We start from the raw sequence: 19,769 nt of genomic DNA on the forward strand, positions 1-19,769 counted from the left end.
CCTGGAAGTCATGGCAGTGTCCATATGTTTTATACCTCTCCCACCCCCCCCCCTTCCCATGCCTCCCCCCCTTCCCATGCCTCCCCCCCAAAGCCCTCTCCCTCCCACAGTTCTCTCGATGTCTCCATGTCTCTCGGTCCCTGCTCTCAAATGTTGTGTTTGTGTCCTTCCCCCTCTCTCCCCATCTTGTCTACCGCTCCCGATGTTATTTGTTTTGTGGGTCTGTTTGTCTTTCTGTGTGATTAATGTTCGCTCTTTCACGAGCCTCGATCTTGTATACAAAAAAAACAAACAAACAAACAAAAAAAAAACTGTGTGTACCGCAATGAGCATGGAGAAAAGAAAGAAAACCAGAGAATTGTCTAAGGATGTCAGACACAGGATTGTAGCAAAGTATGGACAATCTCAAGGCAACAAGTCCATCTCCAGAGACCTTGATGTTCCTGTGTCCACCGTACGCAATGTTATCAGGAAGTTTAAGGCCCATGGCACTGTCGCCAACCTCCCGGGACGTGGCCGCAAGAGAACACTTGATCGAATATTGCAGCGAAGGATTGGTCGAATGGTGGAGAGAAAGCACCTCGATCAACTGCTAAACAGATTGAAGCTGACCTTCAGACACATGGTACGACAGTTTCAACTCGCATCATCCGTCACCAACTCAATGAAAGGGGGTTCTATGGTAGGAGACCCAGGAGGACACCACTGCTGAGGGAGAGACATAATAAATCCCAACTGGAGTTTTCCAAAACACACCTGAACAAGCCAAAATCCTTCTGGGAGAATGTCCTGTTGACAGATGAGACCAAATTAGAGCTTTTTGGTAAAGCACATCATTTTACAGAAAACAAAATGAAGCCTTCAAAGAAAAGAACACCTTCCCTACAGTCAAACATGGAGGAGGTTCAGTGATGTTTTGGGGTTGCTGTGCTGCTCCTGACACTGGGTGCCTTGAATGTGTGCATGGCATCATGAAATCAGGAGATTACCAAGGCATTTTGGAGCGCAATGTTCAACCCAGTGTCAGAAAGCTGGATCTCCGTCGAAGGTCATGGGTCTTGCAGCCCAAACACTATTCCCAAACAATAGCCCCAAACACTTCAAAAAGCACCCAGGAATAGTTCAAGACAAAACGCTGGACTGTTCTGAATTGTCCAGCAATGAGTCCAGATCTAAATCCCATTGAACACCTGTGGGGAGATCTGAAAACAGCAGTTGGGAGAAGGCACCCATCAAATCTTGGAGAACTGGAGCAGTTTGCATGAGAAGAGTGGGCCACACTGCCAGTAGAGAGATGTAGGAAGCTCATTCATGGCTATAGGAAGCGCTTGACTGTCGTTATTTTGCCCAAAGGCCGTGCTACCAAATATTATTAAATCTCGGGTGTGAATAATTTTGTCAATGCTATTTTTTTTTCTGATTTAAAAGGATATATTCAGTTCTGAATGAAAAACAAAGGTTTTGTAATATTAACAGTGAAATAGAGGATTTTTGGAGACCAAATACTTTTGTTGTCAATTTCAACTTATTTTTTGGGAAAATATATGAGTTATTTTTAAAAAGTGCGGGGTTGCCAATATTTTTGGCCACGACTGTATGAAGTTTCATGTTTTTCGGATAAATATTTCAATGCAAGCAATTATGGTTGGAATACAACTTCACTGATGAGATCATCATTATCACCCTATATAACACATGGGGAGTTGATGACATATGCCAAGTTTGAATTTTTTGTTGTTGACAGGTTTTGGAGAAGCTGCCCAATTGTTTTCCTTTATTCCAATATGGCTGCCATACCATGTGACCTATAACGTCAGAGTTAGCAATAAAATATTCTCCACGGGGAGTATGTCCTACGTTTAAAGTTTTGCATCGATCGGACAAGTGGTTGCAAAGAAAACATTTCTAAAGTGACAATATATCATCGACTCAGACATACACACAGACAGACAGGGGCACTGCAATAGACACGCATCCTCTTCGGGACAAGACTAATTGCAGGAATTATTCACACCCATCTTTATGAGAAATGCACAAAAATTGTCCACTTTATGTTTCAATCAAAGGTGGAAATGTCAGACTGCAATTAAGACGCATTAGCATCACAAGGAGCATAACCAGGGATAGTTGTGACTTCAGTGGATCACCGAGGTGAAGAATAAGCAGAGGCTGTAAACGTCACAGTGACGTGACCGTCACTGTCATTTTCCTCACTGTATTCCATTTTTCATCAAGTTCCCTTTTTTCGTGGGCACTGCCGGGTGCAATTTCTCAGCTCCATCGTGCCTTTCCTATCTCCACCCTAGCTGAACGAATCAGAATGTAATCCCTCCCATCCCTCTGTCCTTCCTGGCCTTGTCCGTCTGTTTTGTCTCTCGCACGTCAAGGGAGCGCGTCATGGCCCATAAGGGAAAGGCCGAAGATTGTGACTCGGACGGTAACAGGGACTCGATCGATTACGACCTCATCCCCCTCGCTGCGCTGAGCGTCGCCAGCCGACGATGCCTAGGCCTTTGGTTGGGCTCGGGAGACTGGCGGGAAATTGGCACCCGAGCCAAGCTATCCGACTGTGAGCTTGAAGCCGTAGCTCGGGAAGGAGAACCCGTGACTGCGTTGCTCTCCACCTGGAGCCTCGAGCGCGGTGGCTCAGTGGGACGACTCCTTGTGATGCTTGAACACCTCGACCGGATTGATATCCTGGTGGCTGTGAGCCACCTCGTGTGTACGTTTCTTTTTCTGCTCTTCATTTAATTTAATTAGTAGGCCTAGTGTATATATTATCTTGCCAAAATGGATGGTAAGGTCAGCTGTGGAACGTTTGGGTCCAAGTCTTCAACAAACCGACTGGCCAGGCCTGATGTTCAACTGAAGGTGGCAGGAATTTGGAATTTGTTTAAGGTGCTGTTGATGGCTCGTCTACTCTTTGGACGAACACGATGGAATCTATAATTGATCCCATTTGCCCAAATTATTAGTTGATGGACGATAAAGATCCCACAGAGTCTTTCACACAGAGCTGTCCTAACCTACACAAGTCGTGGGCCTCAGCAATGACAACCATCGGGCTGAATTCGGAATTGAATCCCCAGTCCAATACACATTCGCTAACAACATTGTCCTTCAGAAAATGGATCTCCCATATGTTATAAGCTTGTGTATGTATGAATGAGGCTGAATGGTGTAGGTTACAGGGAAGGGATGTATAATCATAGCATATGGGGGCAAGAACATCACTGTAATGATCCACTAACCTTCTTTCCTTTTATTTAGATTATGGAAGTTTGAAAAGGTACCACATGCTTTTTTTTGTGTGCACTGTTTGTATCAATGTCAACCTAAATGTAGTCAAATCCACAATACAAAATAAGGGATATGAAAAAAAATCTCCTGTGCATGCTGGACTACCCTTGTGTTCTTAGGAGGAACCAAGGAATACTCTAGAAAGGCAATGGCAATCCCTGCAGTGTATTTCATTTCCCAGGAAGCTGCTTTGTAAGCGCCGTCCTCAGTTGGGCATGCCACTGCCACATGGCAGACAACTCGTTACGATGTTATTGGACAACGTTTAATTCCATTGCAGAAATGTGTAGAGATAATCGAAATATATCCTCGGGTCGCTCTTCTTCACAAATCAGCTGAGCAATAATATACATTTTTGTCTTAAGACGTAAGTTTGTTGTTTTTGTGGAAGAGGTAGTTATGAATGGAAGGAACTTTGTTTTTGACTTTCCAGATGCTGACTGCCAGGCCTACTTGCAGAGCAACGTGTGCATCTCTAGTCAATCGGTACAGTTGGGCAAGGTGGATGGTGGTGACCTTGCACTCAGCAGCAATAGGGACTTACCCTCAGAGGCTCTGACCCTGAATGACAACCCATCAGGTACACTACAGCATAGGAAGAAGACATTGTCGTCTTATTTTGCCCAATATACACCAATGTGATTAATTGCGTTCCCCACAGGTCCAAATGCAGAATACTTTGATGCCTTCATCTGCTACTGTAACAACGATCTGCATTTTGTGAAGGAGATGATCGAGCAGCTGGAGGCAAGCTCATTCTGCCTGAGGCTTTGTGTTTTTGACCGTGATGTGCTTCCTGGTCTTTGCGTATGGACCATCTCCAGCGAACTTATAGAAAAACGGTGGGTACGAGAAACCTTGCATTCACTAACTCACATACATCGTGAAATCACACTTACTCACTTGTTACCTCCGACACCAAAGGTGGATGGAGGTTATGTTTTCACCCCTGTCTGTCTGTCTGTTTGTTACTTGCAAAATCGAAGATTTTTCAAGTATATTGGTCGGTTGTGTTTGTGATTCTGTCTGTCTGTCTGTCTGTTTTTACTTGCAAAATCGAAGATTTTTCAAGTATATTGGTCGGTTGTGTTTGTGATTCTGTCTGTCTGTTTGTTTGTCTGTTTGTTTGTTTGTTACTTGCAAAATCGAAGATTTTTCAAGTATATTGGTCGGTTGTGTTTGTGACTCTGTTAGTTTGTCACCGGCCTACAGGTCACAATTTTCAACCGATCTTCACCAAACTTCACCAAGTGGTAGAGTTGGTCAAATGCCAGAAGCCTATTGTTTTGGGGTCAATAGGTCAAAAGGTCAACATAGGCCAAAGGTCACCAACTTTGCTAAATTTCTAAAATCCTCAATTTTCATCCGATTGACTTGAAATTTGAAGACCACTTGCATATCTGGTCATTGAATTCAACCACCAAGAATTTTTGAAGTCAACATAGGCCAAATGGTCAACATAGGCCAAATTTCTAAAATCCTCAATTTTCATCCAATTGACTTAAAATTTGGAGAGGACTTGCACATCTGGTCACTGAATTCAACCACCAAGTATTCTTGAGGTCAACATCGGCCAAATGGTCAACATAGGCCAAATTTCTAAAATCCTCAATTTTCAACCAATTGACTTGAAAGTTGAAGAGGACTTGCATATCTGGTCAATGAATTCAACCACCAAGTATATTTGAGGTCAACATAGGCCAAAAGATCAACATAGGCCAAATTTCTAAAATCCTCAATTCTCATTCAATTGACTTGAAATTTGAAAAGGACTTGCATATCTGTTCACTGAATTCAACCACAAATTATATTTTCGGTGAACATAGGCCAAAAGGTCAACATAGGCCAAATTTCTAAAATCCTCAATTTTCATCTGATTGACTTGAAATTTGAAGAGGACTTGCATATCTGGTCACTGAATTCAACCACCAAGTATTTTTGAGGTCAGCATAGGCCAAATGGTCAACATAGACCAAAATTCTAAAATCCTCAATTTTCATCCAGTTGACTTGAAATTTGAAGAGGACTTGCATATCTGGTCACTGAATTCAACCACGAATTATAATTTTAGGTGAAGATAGGCCAAAAGGTCAAAATAGGCCAAAAGGTCAACATGGGCCAAATTTCTAAAATCCTCATTTTTCATCTGAAAAATCGTCACTTTTCATCCTGTTGACCCAAGCTTTGATCAAGATTGTAAATTTAAATCCTGGACAATTTGCTGTATCAATGGTAAACTTTTGGGGGGGGTGGGGGAGGGCGGATTTTGCAAGTATCGTGCTACGCATGACGTCTTCTTGTTTGTTTGTCCGTTTGTCAACAATATATCTCAAAAAGTTGTCGACGGATTCGGACAAAATTTGGCAGAGATGTAGGGTATGTCACAAGGACAAAATGATTAGATTTTAGTGAAGATCCGGATTCGGATCCGGCTATTAGAATTTTAAAGTGATTCTTCACCATTGGGAGATAGGGCCAAAAACTATACATAGCAGGATATCTCAAAAAAGTTGTGGACGGATTTGGACGAAACTTGGTGAACAGATTGGGTGTCTGACAAGGACGATTCGATTCGATGAAGATCTGAATATGGATTCGGATATGATAATTATTTAATTTTTCAAGTGATTCTTCACCATTGGGAGATAGGGCCAAAAACGATACATAGGGGATATCTGAAAAAGCTATTGATGGATTTAGACGAAACTTGTTGGCCAGCTTGTGTATGTGAAAGGGAAGAATCGATTCAATTTTGGTGAAGATCCGGATCCGGCTGGTAGAATTTTTAAAGTGATTCTTCACCATTGAGTGATATGGCCAACAAGCTCTGCTCTCTACTGAGTGCCGTTCTAGTTAATTCATTCGGCAATAGTGTGGTCCACGAGACGATACTTACGGGTGGCGATTAACGGAGTTTCTGATGTTGTCTTCCATTTACATTTACTGAGGACAACTCGTACAAATGGATACGGATAACTTTGGAGAAGTGAACAGATGTACTAGAGCGGGACGGACAGAATTTGGAAGATTAAGAAATGTCAGGAAGATCAAACTGTCCTTGTGTCTGAAAAGGAAAGTTTCAATCAGTGTGTTCTCCCAGCAATGACATATGGTAATGAAACGTGGTCTTGAACAAATAATGTGGAGCAAAAGCAGATCACCACTCAAAGAGCCATGGAAGGATGTTGTCTAGACATTACCGAAAGAAACAAGAAGAGAAACGAATGAATCCTTGACCTTCTGGTTACTGTCTGATAATATGGACCAACTTCTATCTACCCATCCCAACTCTCTCTTCCTCATATGTGGTGATTTCAATTGTCACCATGCCAGTTGGCTGGGTGTGGGTACCTCTCTCACCAGCCATGGCTCTTCAGCAAAGGACTTCTGCGACTCACTGGGACTGACACAATCTGTCAATTTCCCGACCCGGATCTCAGTCAACGGAGCATCTTCTCTTCTGGATTTGGTTATGACAAACTTCCCTGAAAATGTCTGCTGCTCTTCTTCTGCTCCAATCGGCTCATCTGATCATGTGCTTGTCAAAGTGGACATCTCTCTGACCATTCTCAGAGAGCCTCCTCAGCGTCGACGAGCCTGGCATTTCACTCAGGCCAACTGGCACGGTCTTCAAGCAGCCATCAATCATCTGGACTGGTCTCCCATCTCTACCGCCTCTGACATCAACTCATCCTGGGAATTCTTTCAAAGTAAATTGCTCTCTCTCATGTACAGATTTATCCCATCTCGTCTTCAGTTGTCATACCCTTCCTCCCGTCCATGGTACATGGAATCTTGTGGTGAGGCTGTTGCCCTGAAACAACTTGCTTTCGTCTCCTGGAAAGCAAATCCAACGGAAGGAAATCTCATTTCCTTTCACAAAGCCTGAAACAAGTGTGTGTCCACCCTCAGGAGAGCCAGGAAACAATATCTCACCGTTCTCAAGACCGAACTCTCTTATCTGTCTCCCTCTTCCAAATCCTGGTGGCGTCTGGTCAAATCTGTTTCTGGTGTTTGTTCCCCCTCCATCCCCTCCCTCACCTCAAACGGCATAACGGCTGACTCCACACGTGAAAAAGCTGAATGCCTCAACTCTGTGTTTGCCTCTAAATCTTGTGTCCCAAACCCATCCCTCTCTGTACCCACCGTACCCAGTCGTACCCAGCTGCTCCTGGACTCTGTGTCCTTTCCTCCTGACAAGGTGGAAAAGTTTCTGTCAACCCTCGACTCTGATTCTGCAACTGGTCCTGACGGCATCAGCCCACGGGTCCTAAAATCATGTTCTTCTGCTCTTTCACTCCCTCTTTCTGTTCTCTTCACCCTCTCTTTTGCTCAAGGTCATCTGCCATCTGCTTGGAAATCAGCCAACATCACCGCTTTGCACAAAAAAGGTGCAAAAACAGATCCCAGCAACTACAGACCAATCAGCCTTCTCCCAATTATCAGCAAAGTCATGGAATCCATCATTGCTTCAGATATGAAATCTTTCCTCTTCTCCAATGGCTTGATCTCTGATCATCAATTTGGTTTCAGACCTGGTCACTCTACTCTGGACATGCTGCTTCTGCTTTCTCAACAATGGATGGAGGTCCTCAATGCCAAACAGGAAATTAGAGCTGTCTCCCTTGACATTTCACGTGCCTTCGATACGGTCTGGCACCCTGCTCTGCTCACCAAACTCTCCTCCTTTGGTATCCATGGAAATCTCCACGCATGGCTGGTGGACTTCCTCTCTGGTCGTAGTCAACGTGTGGCCCTGAATGGGTTTCTCTCATCTCCTCTTCCTGTTCAGGCTGGAGTTCCCCCAAAGTAGTGTTCTGGGCCCTGTGCTTTTTCTGGTCTTCATCAATGATCTCTCTGACTCTCTTGAAAATCCTCTCTGTCTCTTTGCTGACGACTCTACGCTCTGTCGCTCCATTCCTCATCCCTCAGTTCGGCAGTCTGCAGCCTCCTCACTCTCTGCAGACCTGGACAAAATCACAGACTGGGCAAACAAATGGAACTTGTCTTTCAATCCTGAAAAATCTCACACTCTTACGATGTCTCTCCGAAAAGACCAACTGGAAAACCCTCCCATCCACTTTCTGAATAATCCTCTCCAAGAAGTTCTGTCACTCAAGCTTTTGGGTCTCACTATTTGCCATGATCTTTCCTGGGAAAACCACATTTCAAATCTGGCCTCCAAAGCCAGTCGCCGACTGGGCATCCTCCGTCGTGCGAAGTCCTTCCTTGGCACACCTGAGCTCCTCACCACATACAAGGCTTTCATCCGCAGCTCTATGGAATTACTGCTCTCCCCTCTGGTCTGGTGCTCCTGCCTCACACCTAGCCCGTCTTCACGCTGTTGAAACCAAAGCGTTCAGAATCATTGGAATCTCCCGCGATGAAGCTAACTCCAAGGGCCTTTCACTCACTCACCGCAGGCAGGTTGGTGGTCTTTCCGTCTTCTACCGACTCCTCTCTGGCCTTGCCCCCCCAGCCCTCTCTGGGCTCTGTCCCCCAAATATTCCTACAGGTCGCACAAGATCTGCCTGCAACCCTCTTATGGTTAAACTGCCAAAATCAAGACTTTCTGCTCACCTTCACTCCTTCATTCCTATTTTCTCCCGCCTCTGGAACAAACTCCCTCACTCTCTTCAATCCCACTGCACCCTCCAGGTCTTTAAAACGGCTGTTCACCACCATCTCTTATCCTCCCCCATCCAAAACCTTGATCTTTTCTACCCCCGCTAATTTCGGTCCCCTTGTGTTTTATACCTCTCCCCCCCGCCCTCCCCCTCCCACGCCTCCTGCCCCCAAGTCCTCTCCCTCCCACACTTCTCCCTGCTCTCAAATGTTGTGGTTGTGTGCTTCCCCTTCTCTCCCCATCTTGTCTTCCGCTCCCTCTTTTTGTGTGTTTTGTTTGTCTGGTTGATTTGTTTGTGAAATAAATGTTATCTCTTTCACGAGCCTCGATTCAGTATACAAAAAAAAAAAAAAAAAAAAAAAAAATGAAAATGAATTGTCTCAAGTGGGACAGAGGTTCATCTCTCGAAGGAGCATGGTCATTGGCAGGGTGCATGAGGTGATAAATTTGATTTTCAGTTTATTTTGATGGAAAATTATCATCACGAGCAGGGTACTCTATGAGCCATCGTGTTCCAAGCGTGCAACACGTTCTTCTGCCACATCCATTTATTTGGGCCATGTATAAGCAACAGACCACTGTCTCGATCGCTACAGAAAATAAAAATAACGCCGGTTATGCAAAAACATGAACTGCTTACGTGCATATATAATGCGTCGTAGTAATATAGCTCAGATAATTCCAATTACACCGGCCCATTGGCTCACAGCAGAGGCCTGAAGACTGAGGCATATACGTATTGTTGCCTTCATAAGGCAAGGCTCATGACGCCTATCAGCTCCAACATTTCGATATTTCATGATCCTTTTAATAGTTGCTGAGGTTGTTTTATATTGAATAGAAAACTTATAGGGAAGGTATGGCGATTATGAATATGACACTACCGTAGATGTCTCAGGCTTACCAAAATGGCGGACGTATTGTCTCAGGCTTACCAAAATGGCGGACGTATGAATTTTTTCATGTTACAATTGTTGGTGGCGGCAGGCTAGATGGCCAACCAATGGTGATAGAGTGGACATAGATACATACAAACACTTGCTCGATTATATATAGAGTGGTGGGTAGGTGGTTCGTGTGCAGCCACCCGGCTGCTGCTTGCATCATTTTTCTGTGGGCACGTCTGCCGCTGATGCAATGCCTCCCCATAACCAGTTACCTGGTATTCATTTTGCCGACCTCGGAAGGATGACAGGCTGTTTTTTTTTTTTTTTTTTTTTTTTTTTTTTTTTTTTTTTGTATACAAGATCGAGGCTCGTGAAAGAGCGAACATTAATCACACAGAAAGACAAACCGACACATAAAACATATAACATAGGGAGCGGTAGACAAGATGGGGAGAGAGGGGGAAGGACACAAACACAACATTTGAGAGCAGGGACCGAGAGACATGGAGACATCGAGAGATCTGAGAGAGGGCGAGGGCTTTGGGGGGGGGGGGGCGTGGGAAGGGGGCAGTGGGAGAGGTATAAAACATATGGACACTGCCAGGACTTCCAGGAAAGAAGTTGGAATTTCAAACAAGGTGGATCTGGGGTGAATTAGCGGGGGTAGAAAAGATCAAGGTTTTGGATGGGGGAAGATAAGAGATGGTGGTGAACAGCTGTTTTAAAGACCTGGAGGGAGGAGTGGGATTGAAGGGAGTGAGGTAGTTTGTTCCAGAGGCGGGAGAAAAGAGGAATGAAAGAGTGAAGGTGAGCGGAGAGCCGAGATTTCGGCAGTTTAACCATCAGAGGGTTGCTGGCAGATCTTGTGCGACCTGTAGGAATATTTGGGGGACAGAGCACAGAGAGAGCTGGGGGTGCAAGGCCGGAGAGGAGTCGGTAGAAGACAGAAAGACCACCTACCTGCCTGCGGTGAGTGAGTGAAAGGCCCTCAGAGATAGCTTCATCGCGGGAGATTCCAATAATTCTGAAAGCTTTGGTTTCAACAGCGTGAAGCCGAGCTAGGTGTGAGGCAGGAGCACCGGCCCATAGGGGAGAACAGTATTCCATTGAGCTGCGGATGAAAGCCTTGTATGTGGTGAGGAGCTCAGGTGTGCCGAGGAAGGACTTCGCACGACGGAGGATGCCCAGTCGGCGACTGGCTTTGGAGGCCAGCTTGGAAATGTGGTTTTCCCAAGAAAGATCATGGCAGATAGTGAGACCCAAAATCTTGAGCGACAGAACTTCTTGGAGAGGATTGTTGAGAAAGTAGATGGGAGGGTTGTCCAGTCGATCTTTTCGGAGAGACATAGTAAGAGTGTGAGATTTGTCAGGATTGAAAGACATGTTCCACTTGTTTGACCAGTCTGTGATTTTGTTCAGGTCTTCAGAGAGTGAGGAGGCAGCAGACTGCCGATCTGAGGGAAGAGGAATGGAGCGGCAGAGAGTGGAGTCATCAGCAAAGAGATAGAGAGGATTTTCGAGAGAGTCAGAGAGATCATTGATGAAGACCAGAAAAAGCACGGGGCCCAGAACACTGCCTTGGGGAACTCCAGCCTGAACAGGAAGAGGAGATGAGAGAAACCCATTCAGGGCCACACGTTGACGACGACTAGAGAGGAAGTCCGCCAGCCATGCGTGGAGATTTCCATGGATACCAAAGGAGGAGAGTTTGGTGAGCAGAGCGGGGTGCCAGACCGTGTCGAAGGCACGTGATATGTCGAGGGAGACAGCTCTAATTTCCTGTTTGGCATTGAGGACCTCCATCCATTGTTGAGACAGCAGAAGCAGCATGTCCAGAGTAGAGTGACCTGGTCTGAAACCAAATTGATGATCAGAGATCAAGCCATTGGAGAAGAGGAAAGATTTCATATCAGAAGCAATGATGGATTCCATGACTTTGCTGATAATTGGGAGAAGGCTGATTGGTCTGTAGTTGCTAGGATCTGTTTTTGCACCTTTTTTGTGCAAAGCGGTGATGTTGGCTGATTTCCAAGCAGATGGCAGTTGACCTTGAGCAAAAGAGAGGGTGAAGAGAACAGAGAGAGGGTGAGATAGAGCAGCAGAGCAGGATTTTAGGACCCGTGGGCTGATGCCGTCGGGTCAACCCTACCTGGCTTTAATTCAACGGGATTTGAACTCAGGGCCTTAGGATCGATCCCAAGCCCGCCGCCCGAACCATTAAGCCAACATCAGGTGATATATATAGAGTGTAAGTGATAGTCATAATTACCTTACCACCTAGATGGAAATTAAAAAATGGTTTTAAGAGTTCGTCGACCAGCTAAAAACCGAAATGGAACTGGGCTGGACACAGCAAGAATAACAGACAACTGGAGGTCAACAATAATTCCAAAATGGCAAGATAGAAAAGGCTATTGGAGAAGCAGAGGAAGACCAATGATCAGATGGAGAGATGAAATTGAAAAATTTACTGGAGTCAAGTTCAATGACCTCGAATTGCATTGAATAGAACAGAATGGACCATGATGAGGGAGGCCTTCTTCCTGCAATGGACAAGATAAACTGGTCAAGTCAAGCCATAACACTGTTACAGTAATTATTGACATAATTTCACCATAAAGTAACATTTCATTTCCTTAGAAAAGGACATGATAATAAGTCTGAAATCTATTTACAATACTATGTAAAATGGCGATCTTGCAACAAAACGTTTATGTTTACATGTTTATGTTATGGATGTTTATTCATTTTTACTTTTTAATCAGATGTCGGAAGATGGTAGTCGTGATTTCGGATGATTTATTGGACAGCGAACAGTGCGATTTCCAGATCAAGTTTGCTCTCAGCATTGCACCAGGTAACATCTGCACACCGAATCATCTACACAATTGTCTTTCGTATTCTTTTGTTGACTTCAAAATCAAAACATGCTTAACAATGGGCAAAGGGTATTTTTCATTCATAATATTAAAGCTTGACTGAAATTTTATGAATGAAATATGTTGTTACATTTGTAGGGGGTAGGGAATACCTTAGTCCAGGTAGAATTGCATAGGTAGTGTGCTCCGACTGTCGTGAAGAAGAAGAAACCCTCATGTATCATAAGTAGGGATCCGGTAGACTGTATGTCGTGCAAGAGTGTATCTTCGTTCCCATCACGAGGGGTGGGATATGTTAATTAGCTAGGGATTAATGGTAAATCCCCTGTATGTAATGGCCTCTGTTATTTTTCCTCTGTTCCTTATGACACACGCAGCACACACATAGCCAGGAAATCGCACATTTAGCACACTAAAGAAAAAACCAACCGGAAGCAGGACATTGAGCACTTCCGCTGATAACACCAACTTGGTGAGCACACAGGCACAGGCAGGGCGATGGGGCCACACCTCAAAGAGCAGTGATTGGGATGGGAAATATTGGCACAAAGACTGCTAAGATGGGACTATGGGATTGGTGGAGCAGGGACGGATGACGTCAGAGCCCCGAGTATAAAAGAACGCTCTGTCCGGACATTCTCTCTTCTTGCTTCTTGATTTCCTTGAATGTTCTGGGTTCGGTGGCGAGCGGTCGTCTCCCCGACATTTTCTCATGGCTGGCTCTGATTTTCGGGATTCGACAATGAACGGTCGAAGTTCACGAGTTCTCTCTCTTGATTTCTTCTCTTATTCGTCTTCTCGTGGCTGGCTCTGATCTTCTGGCTTTGGCGGTGAACGGTCAAGATTTCATATCTTCCTCTGCTTCGGGAGTTCACGGCAGGTGGTCGGCGTTCATAGCGCTCTTGCACTGGGAGACGTGGGTGCTGGTGTGGAGCAGATGGCGAGTGGACGAGTATGGCCTGCTCGCGTTGAGCTCGGCTGCTGGAGGGGCGAAGTGCGCGCCAAGGTCATTTTCTCGCACAGACTTCGCGCCAACGAGCGGTTTCCCGCCAAGGACGTGGGGGTTTCCCACGAGGTCCAAGAGCTACTCGGTGCAAAGTGCCGACAAATAACACACATTTATTTTCATTCTTTTATATTTCCCTTTGTCTGTATTCGGGTCTGTATGGGGCCGCTCCAATTAGGAATTTAGTTTTATCGTGCATTCTTTGTTACCGGCATTTTCTTTGATAAAGCCGGTGTTTTTGTACATTTTAATTCCGTGTCATTTGAGTTGATTAATTATCGAGGTGCAAAGAAGTCGGGTGGAAGCCGTCCAGTTAAGTTCGTCATCCTCCTTTCCCTAGCGTGCAAAGAATACCGTCATTTTTGGATTGAACGCCTCAGAGTTAAAGCTTGTTTGGTCATTTGTGTCGCCCTGCTGTATTCACTTCAGGGTAATCACACGACTATGCCGGGTTGGGACTTAAGACTTGGGACTCAGAGGACTCAGAGAAGGAGCAACGGATATATTTATTAGAACTCGTTATACACAAGCTTGCGGAAAACAGGATGTCGCAGGAAGCTCACACAAAATGACCAACTCTACAACAAGATGCTCTAAAAATGTTCGATCAGGGCTTCATTATATATATGAAATATAGGGGTGTGGTTTAACATCAGGACAGGAGACAAAGGGTGGACTTACATGGCCCCCACCTTAGTCCCCTCCTGTTGTCCAGTTAGTTTAAGGAAGTCCGAGACTAGGCGAGGGTTATGCCCTTTGATATCATAATCATTGAAGCTTGAAGGGAAATCATTGAGGTTTGAAGGGAAAGAAGGAGATAAGGAATGGACAGCCTTAAAGCTGTCATCAATAAGAATATTGAGAACTTGAGGAGTATAGCAGCTTTGCAGCTGAGACCACAGTATGGGAACAAACTCTGGATTTCGACAGGTAAAGAGAACATGCCGTTACAAGGCATAAAAGTCACACAAAGTATATAATCCTTAAAAGGGCATAAACAGACAAAGTAATGTAACATAAGTCTTTTGATTGAGAAAGTACAGAGGGAGTGGACACTCATAAATGTGCCAACATACAGGAAATTGGCAGAGGCCAGAAAGATAGCAGTTTGCAACCAAGGCCGTAGTATGGGGAACAAGGGATTGTGCCAACACAGGGCAAAGGTTTGTAAAGCATTTAACTTCTTATAAGGGTACAGCCAGCTTTCAGAGAACATGGAAAGAATATAAGTATTAAAAGGATACAGTAAACAATCAAACCAAACATATAATTGGTTATACTTGGTCAAATGGTAAGAGAGCACAAAGGGGGAGGGGCTCACGCCCCACAACTATATATATATATATATATATATCCACGATATCCATTTTTCCGTTCTCCAACCTATAGCTTTGTCTTTAAAAACTCAACGTTTCAGCCAGCAACCCAGCATGCGCCGAGCCTCCACTAGCCTTCATCAAGAGAAGTTCCCTTGTTCACCTCCTCCCAGATATATCTGGGGGGAGGGGTGGGCCTATTCTATCAACCAATCACAAAGCTGCGTTGCGAGACCTCGTGACCATGGACCCATGCTCGGCTTATGTTGCAAGTGTTTTGTGCGTGTTTGAGCGGTGTATTGTGTTTTGTTGTCCGTGTCGGCTATGTCCCACTTTGTCTTTGTCCTCCTCCACGTATCGATGTCTCTCTGGTGTATTTATGCATGAGAGGTCCGTATGCCTGTGGTAACGCCACAGTCTCCTCTGTCAATGGTGCCCGCGTTTGGCCAGTGTGCCAGGCCTCCAGTATTCGCCTCCTGGCCCGGTTCGGGGATGCCGCCAGCACGTTCACATTGTCCCATAGAGGAACATGGCCCGCCCTTATTCCATGCTTGGCGATAGCAGATCTTTCTGGGTGATTACACTCAAAGGCCTTGTGGTGTTCATTAATGTGCTGGCCTAAGGTTCTTCCAGTCTCGCCTATGTATTCTCCACCACAGTCACATGGAATGGTGTATACCACACCTGTGCAATCATTCTTCAGTCTTTTGTCTTTGACCTTGGTCAGTGCACGTCTCAAGGTGTATATAGGTTGGTAGTTGACCCTCACCCCGACCGGTCTCAAAATCCTGCCAATCCTTTGAGATACCCGTGGCACAAATGGTAGCATGCAGAAGCCCTTAGGTGGTTCCTGTGGCACGTCCTGGATTCTTGGAGCCGCCAGTACCATTTCATTTTTTGGGCAGAGGTGGTCTGGGTAGCCATTGGCTTTCAATACCCATTTGAGATGCTTGATCTCTCTCCTTTTGCCCTTCAAGGTGGATGGTATATTCCTTGCCCTTTTTACGAGTGTATTCACCACAGTTCTTTTATGGTGCAGTGGATGGCAAGACGTGAAATCGAGGTAACGCTCGGTCTGGGTGGGTTTCCTATATAATGCGGTACTTAAGCTTCCATTGAGGTTCCTCCTCACCAAGACGTCCAAAAATGGAAGCGACCCATCCTGTTCTTCCTCACAGGTGAATTTGATGGAAGGAAACATTCCACTGATGCCCTCCTGGATTGCATTAACAGCCGTGCTGGGGCAGATGACAAAAGTGTCATCGACATAGCGGTACCAGACACGTGGCTGTGTTGGGAGGGATGGGATGGTGCATGTTTCCAGCTCTTCCATCACCATATTGGCAACCACCGCAGACACCGGGGAGCCCATCGCAGTGCCGAACACCTGTTTGTAAAATGTGCTGTCAAAGACAAAATAGGTGGAAGACAGACAAGTGCTGAGGAGGTGACAAACGTCATCAACATTCAACTTGTCGGCGGCCTGTTTCCAGCAATCATCCTCCATTAGCCTCTGTCTCGCCACATCAACCGCCAGGGTTGTGGGCACGTTAGTGAATAGCGAAATGACGTCAAAGGACACCATGGATTCGTGTGGATGGATCGTGGTGTGTGTTATTTTGTCCACAAACTCGGAGCTGTTGCGCAATCCTCGGTCGGTTTTTCCCACGAGGTACTTTAGTATATTGGCCACGAACTTGGACAATGCATAAGATGGTCCATTGATACACGACACTATGACCCGACCGAGGCTAATGGAGGATGATTGCTGGAAACAGGCCGCCGACAAGTTGAATGTTGATGACGTTTGTCACCTCCTCAGCACTTGTCTGTCTTCCACCTATTTTGTCTTTGACAGCACATTTTACAAACAGGTGTTCGGCACTGCGATGGGCTCCCCGGTGTCTGCGGTGGTTGCCAATATGGTGATGGAAGAGCTGGAAACACGCACCATCCCATCCCTCCCAACACAGCCACGTGTCTGGTACCGCTATGTCGATGACACTTTTGTCATCTGCCCCAGCACGGCTGTTAATGCAATCCAGGAGGGCATCAGTGGAATGTTTCCTTCCATCAAATTCACCTGTGAGGAAGAACAGGATGGGTCGTTTCCATTTTTGGACGTCTTGGTGAGGAGGAACCTCAATGGAAGCTTAAGTACCGCATTATATAGGAAACCCACCCAGACCGAGCGTTACCTTGATTTCACGTCTTGCCATCCACTGCACCATAAAAGAGCTGTGGTGAATACACTCGTAAAAAGGGCAAGGAATATACCGTCCACCTTGAAGGGCAAAAGGAGAGAGATCAAGCATCTCAAATGGGTATTGAAAGCCAATGGCTACCCAGACCACCTCTGCCCAAAAAATGAAATGGTACTGGCGGCTCCAAGAATCCAGGACGTGCCACAGGAACCACCTAAGGGCTTTTGCGTGCTACCATTTGTGCCACGGGTATCTCAAAGGATTGGCAGGATTTTGAGACCGGTCGGGGTGAGGGTCAACTACCAACCTATATACACCTTGAGACGTGCACTGACCAAGGTCAAAGACAAAAGACTGAAGAATGATTGCACAGGTGTGGTATACACCATTCCATGTGACTGTGGTGGAGAATACATAGGCGAGACTGGAAGAACCTTAGGCCAGCGCATTAATGAACACCACAAGGCCTTTGAGTGTAATCACCCAGAAAGATCTGCTATCGCCAAGCATGGAATAAGGGCGGGCCATGTTCCTCTATGGGACAATGTGAACGTGCTGGCGGCATCCCCGAACCGGGCCAGGAGGCGAATACTGGAGGCCTGGCACACTGGCCAAACGCGGGCACCATTGACAGAGGAGACTGTGGCGTTACCACAGGCATACGGACCTCTCATGCATAAATACACCAGAGAGACATCGATGCGTGGAGGAGGACAAAGACAAAGTGGGACATAGCCGACACGGACAACAAAACACAATACACCGCTCAAACACGCACAAAACACTTGCAACATAAGCCGAGCATGGGTCCATGGTCACGAGGTCTCGCAACGCAGCTTTGTGATTGGTTGATAGAATAGGCCCACCCCTGCCCCCAGATATATCTGGGAGGAGGTGAACAAGGGAACTTCTCTTGATGAAGGCTAGTGGAGGCTCGGCGCACGCTGGGTTGCTGGCCGAAACGTTGAGTTTTTAAAGACAAAGCTATAGGTTGGAGAACGGAAAAATGGATATCGTGGATATAATTCCCAACCGCCATTCATTACTTGATATATATATATATATATATATAGTCGCGCAACCACCGAAATTAATATCTGGCGGTCGTGGATGCCGATCGCGAAGGCTTTAACTTCCGAGGCGAAAACTCAATGGCGGATTCCAAAACCAAAAGCAACCGCAAGCGCACGGGATGGAGGGGAGCGACGAGAGCCCTGCAGCCTTAACTGTTAAAATCAACCACCCGGAAAACTGCGTTCAGGAATATACAGTCACATGAAAAAGTAAGGACACCCCATGTAAAGTTTTGACTTTTTCAACATATTTCAACACACAGCTATTTGATCTTCATTTCCACAATATGTATAGATAAAGGTGATATAATATAACAAATATCATGAAACATTTACATTTTGTAGTCCATTGTATAATTTAAATAAACATAAATGCAAATTTCGCATGTGGAAAAAGTAAGTACACCCTTGGCTCTAATAGGTGGTATTGCCTCCTTTGGCAGAAACAACCTCAAGTCGGCATTTCTTATAACTGTCTACCAGTCTCTGACATCGACTGGGAGAACTTTTTGCCCACTCCTCCATGCAGAATTCTTTCAGCTGTGCGATGTTTGAGGGGTTTCTTGCATGCACAGCTCGTTTCAAATCCCCCCACAACATCGCGATGGGATTTAGATCCGGGCTTTGGCTTGGCCATTCCAGAACCCGCCATTTCTTTCTTTTCAGCCATTCCTTGGTGGATTTACTGGTATGTTTAGGGTCATTGTCATGTTGCAAGGTCCACCTTCGGTTGAGCTTCAACTTTCCGACAGATGGCCTCACATTATCCTCAAGCACCCTCTGGTACAATGAAGAATTCATAGTGGATTCTATGATGGTGAGCTGCCCAGGCCCTGATACAGCAAAGCTGCCCCAAACCATAATATTTCCACCACCATGCTTTACATTTGGTATCAGATTCTTGTGGTCAAATGCTGTCTTTGGTTTTCGCCAAACATGTCTTCTGGTACTGTGGCCAAATAGCTCCACCTTTGACTCATCTGTCCAGAGCACATTGTTCCAGAAGTGCTGGTCTTTGCCAAGGTGTTCATTGGCAAACTTTAGTCTTGCCCTGATGTTCTTTCTGGACAGGAAAGGTTTCCTCCTGGCACATCTCCCATGTAGATCAAATTTGTGCAGCCTCTTTCTGATGGTAGATTCGTGCACTTTGACATCAACAGTGGCAAGAGCTACCTGTAGGTCCCGTGATGACATTCTGGGGTTCTTCGAGACTTCTTTCAGCATCTTGCGGTCTGCTTTCGGGCTGAACTTGCTGGGGCGGCCTGGCTTGAACAAGTTGGCAGTTGTTTGGAATCTTCTCCACCTGTAGATGATCTTCCGGACAGTCGAATGATTGATTTCAAATTGTTTGGAGATCTTTTTAAATCCCTTCCCAGACTCGTAGGCATCTATAACCTTCTTTCTGAAGGCCTCAGAGAGCTCTTTTGATCTAGGCATGGTGACGCCACACACTTCAACAACAAAGAGCAAACCAAACT

The 19,769-nt window shown here is 45.6% G+C and overlaps 1 protein-coding gene across 2 annotated transcripts in view; it reads left to right on the plus strand.

Annotated features, from left to right (window-relative positions):
• The first annotated feature begins 2,212 nt into the window (after positions 1-2,212).
• Positions 2,213-19,769, plus strand: part of LOC137434453 (myeloid differentiation primary response protein MyD88-like) — a 51,408-nt gene continuing 33,851 nt past the window's right edge. Inside the window, exons 1-4 of one of the 2 annotated variants that reach the window (XM_068127458.2) lie at positions 2,213-2,722; positions 3,734-3,880; positions 3,962-4,142; positions 12,579-12,670. In XM_068127458.2, the coding sequence (XP_067983559.2) occupies positions 2,398-2,722; positions 3,734-3,880; positions 3,962-4,142; positions 12,579-12,670 (745 nt within the window). In that variant the 5' untranslated portion in view covers positions 2,213-2,397. The remainder of the gene's footprint in view (positions 2,723-3,733; positions 3,881-3,961; positions 4,143-12,578; positions 12,671-19,769) is intronic. The other variant, XM_068127459.2, reaches the window with a different exon arrangement.

The sequence above is a fragment of the Myxine glutinosa genome, chromosome 10, assembly GCF_964187855.1.
Source record: "Myxine glutinosa chromosome 10, kmMyxGlut1.1, whole genome shotgun sequence".
NCBI classification, from domain to species: domain Eukaryota; kingdom Metazoa; phylum Chordata; class Myxini; order Myxiniformes; family Myxinidae; genus Myxine; species Myxine glutinosa.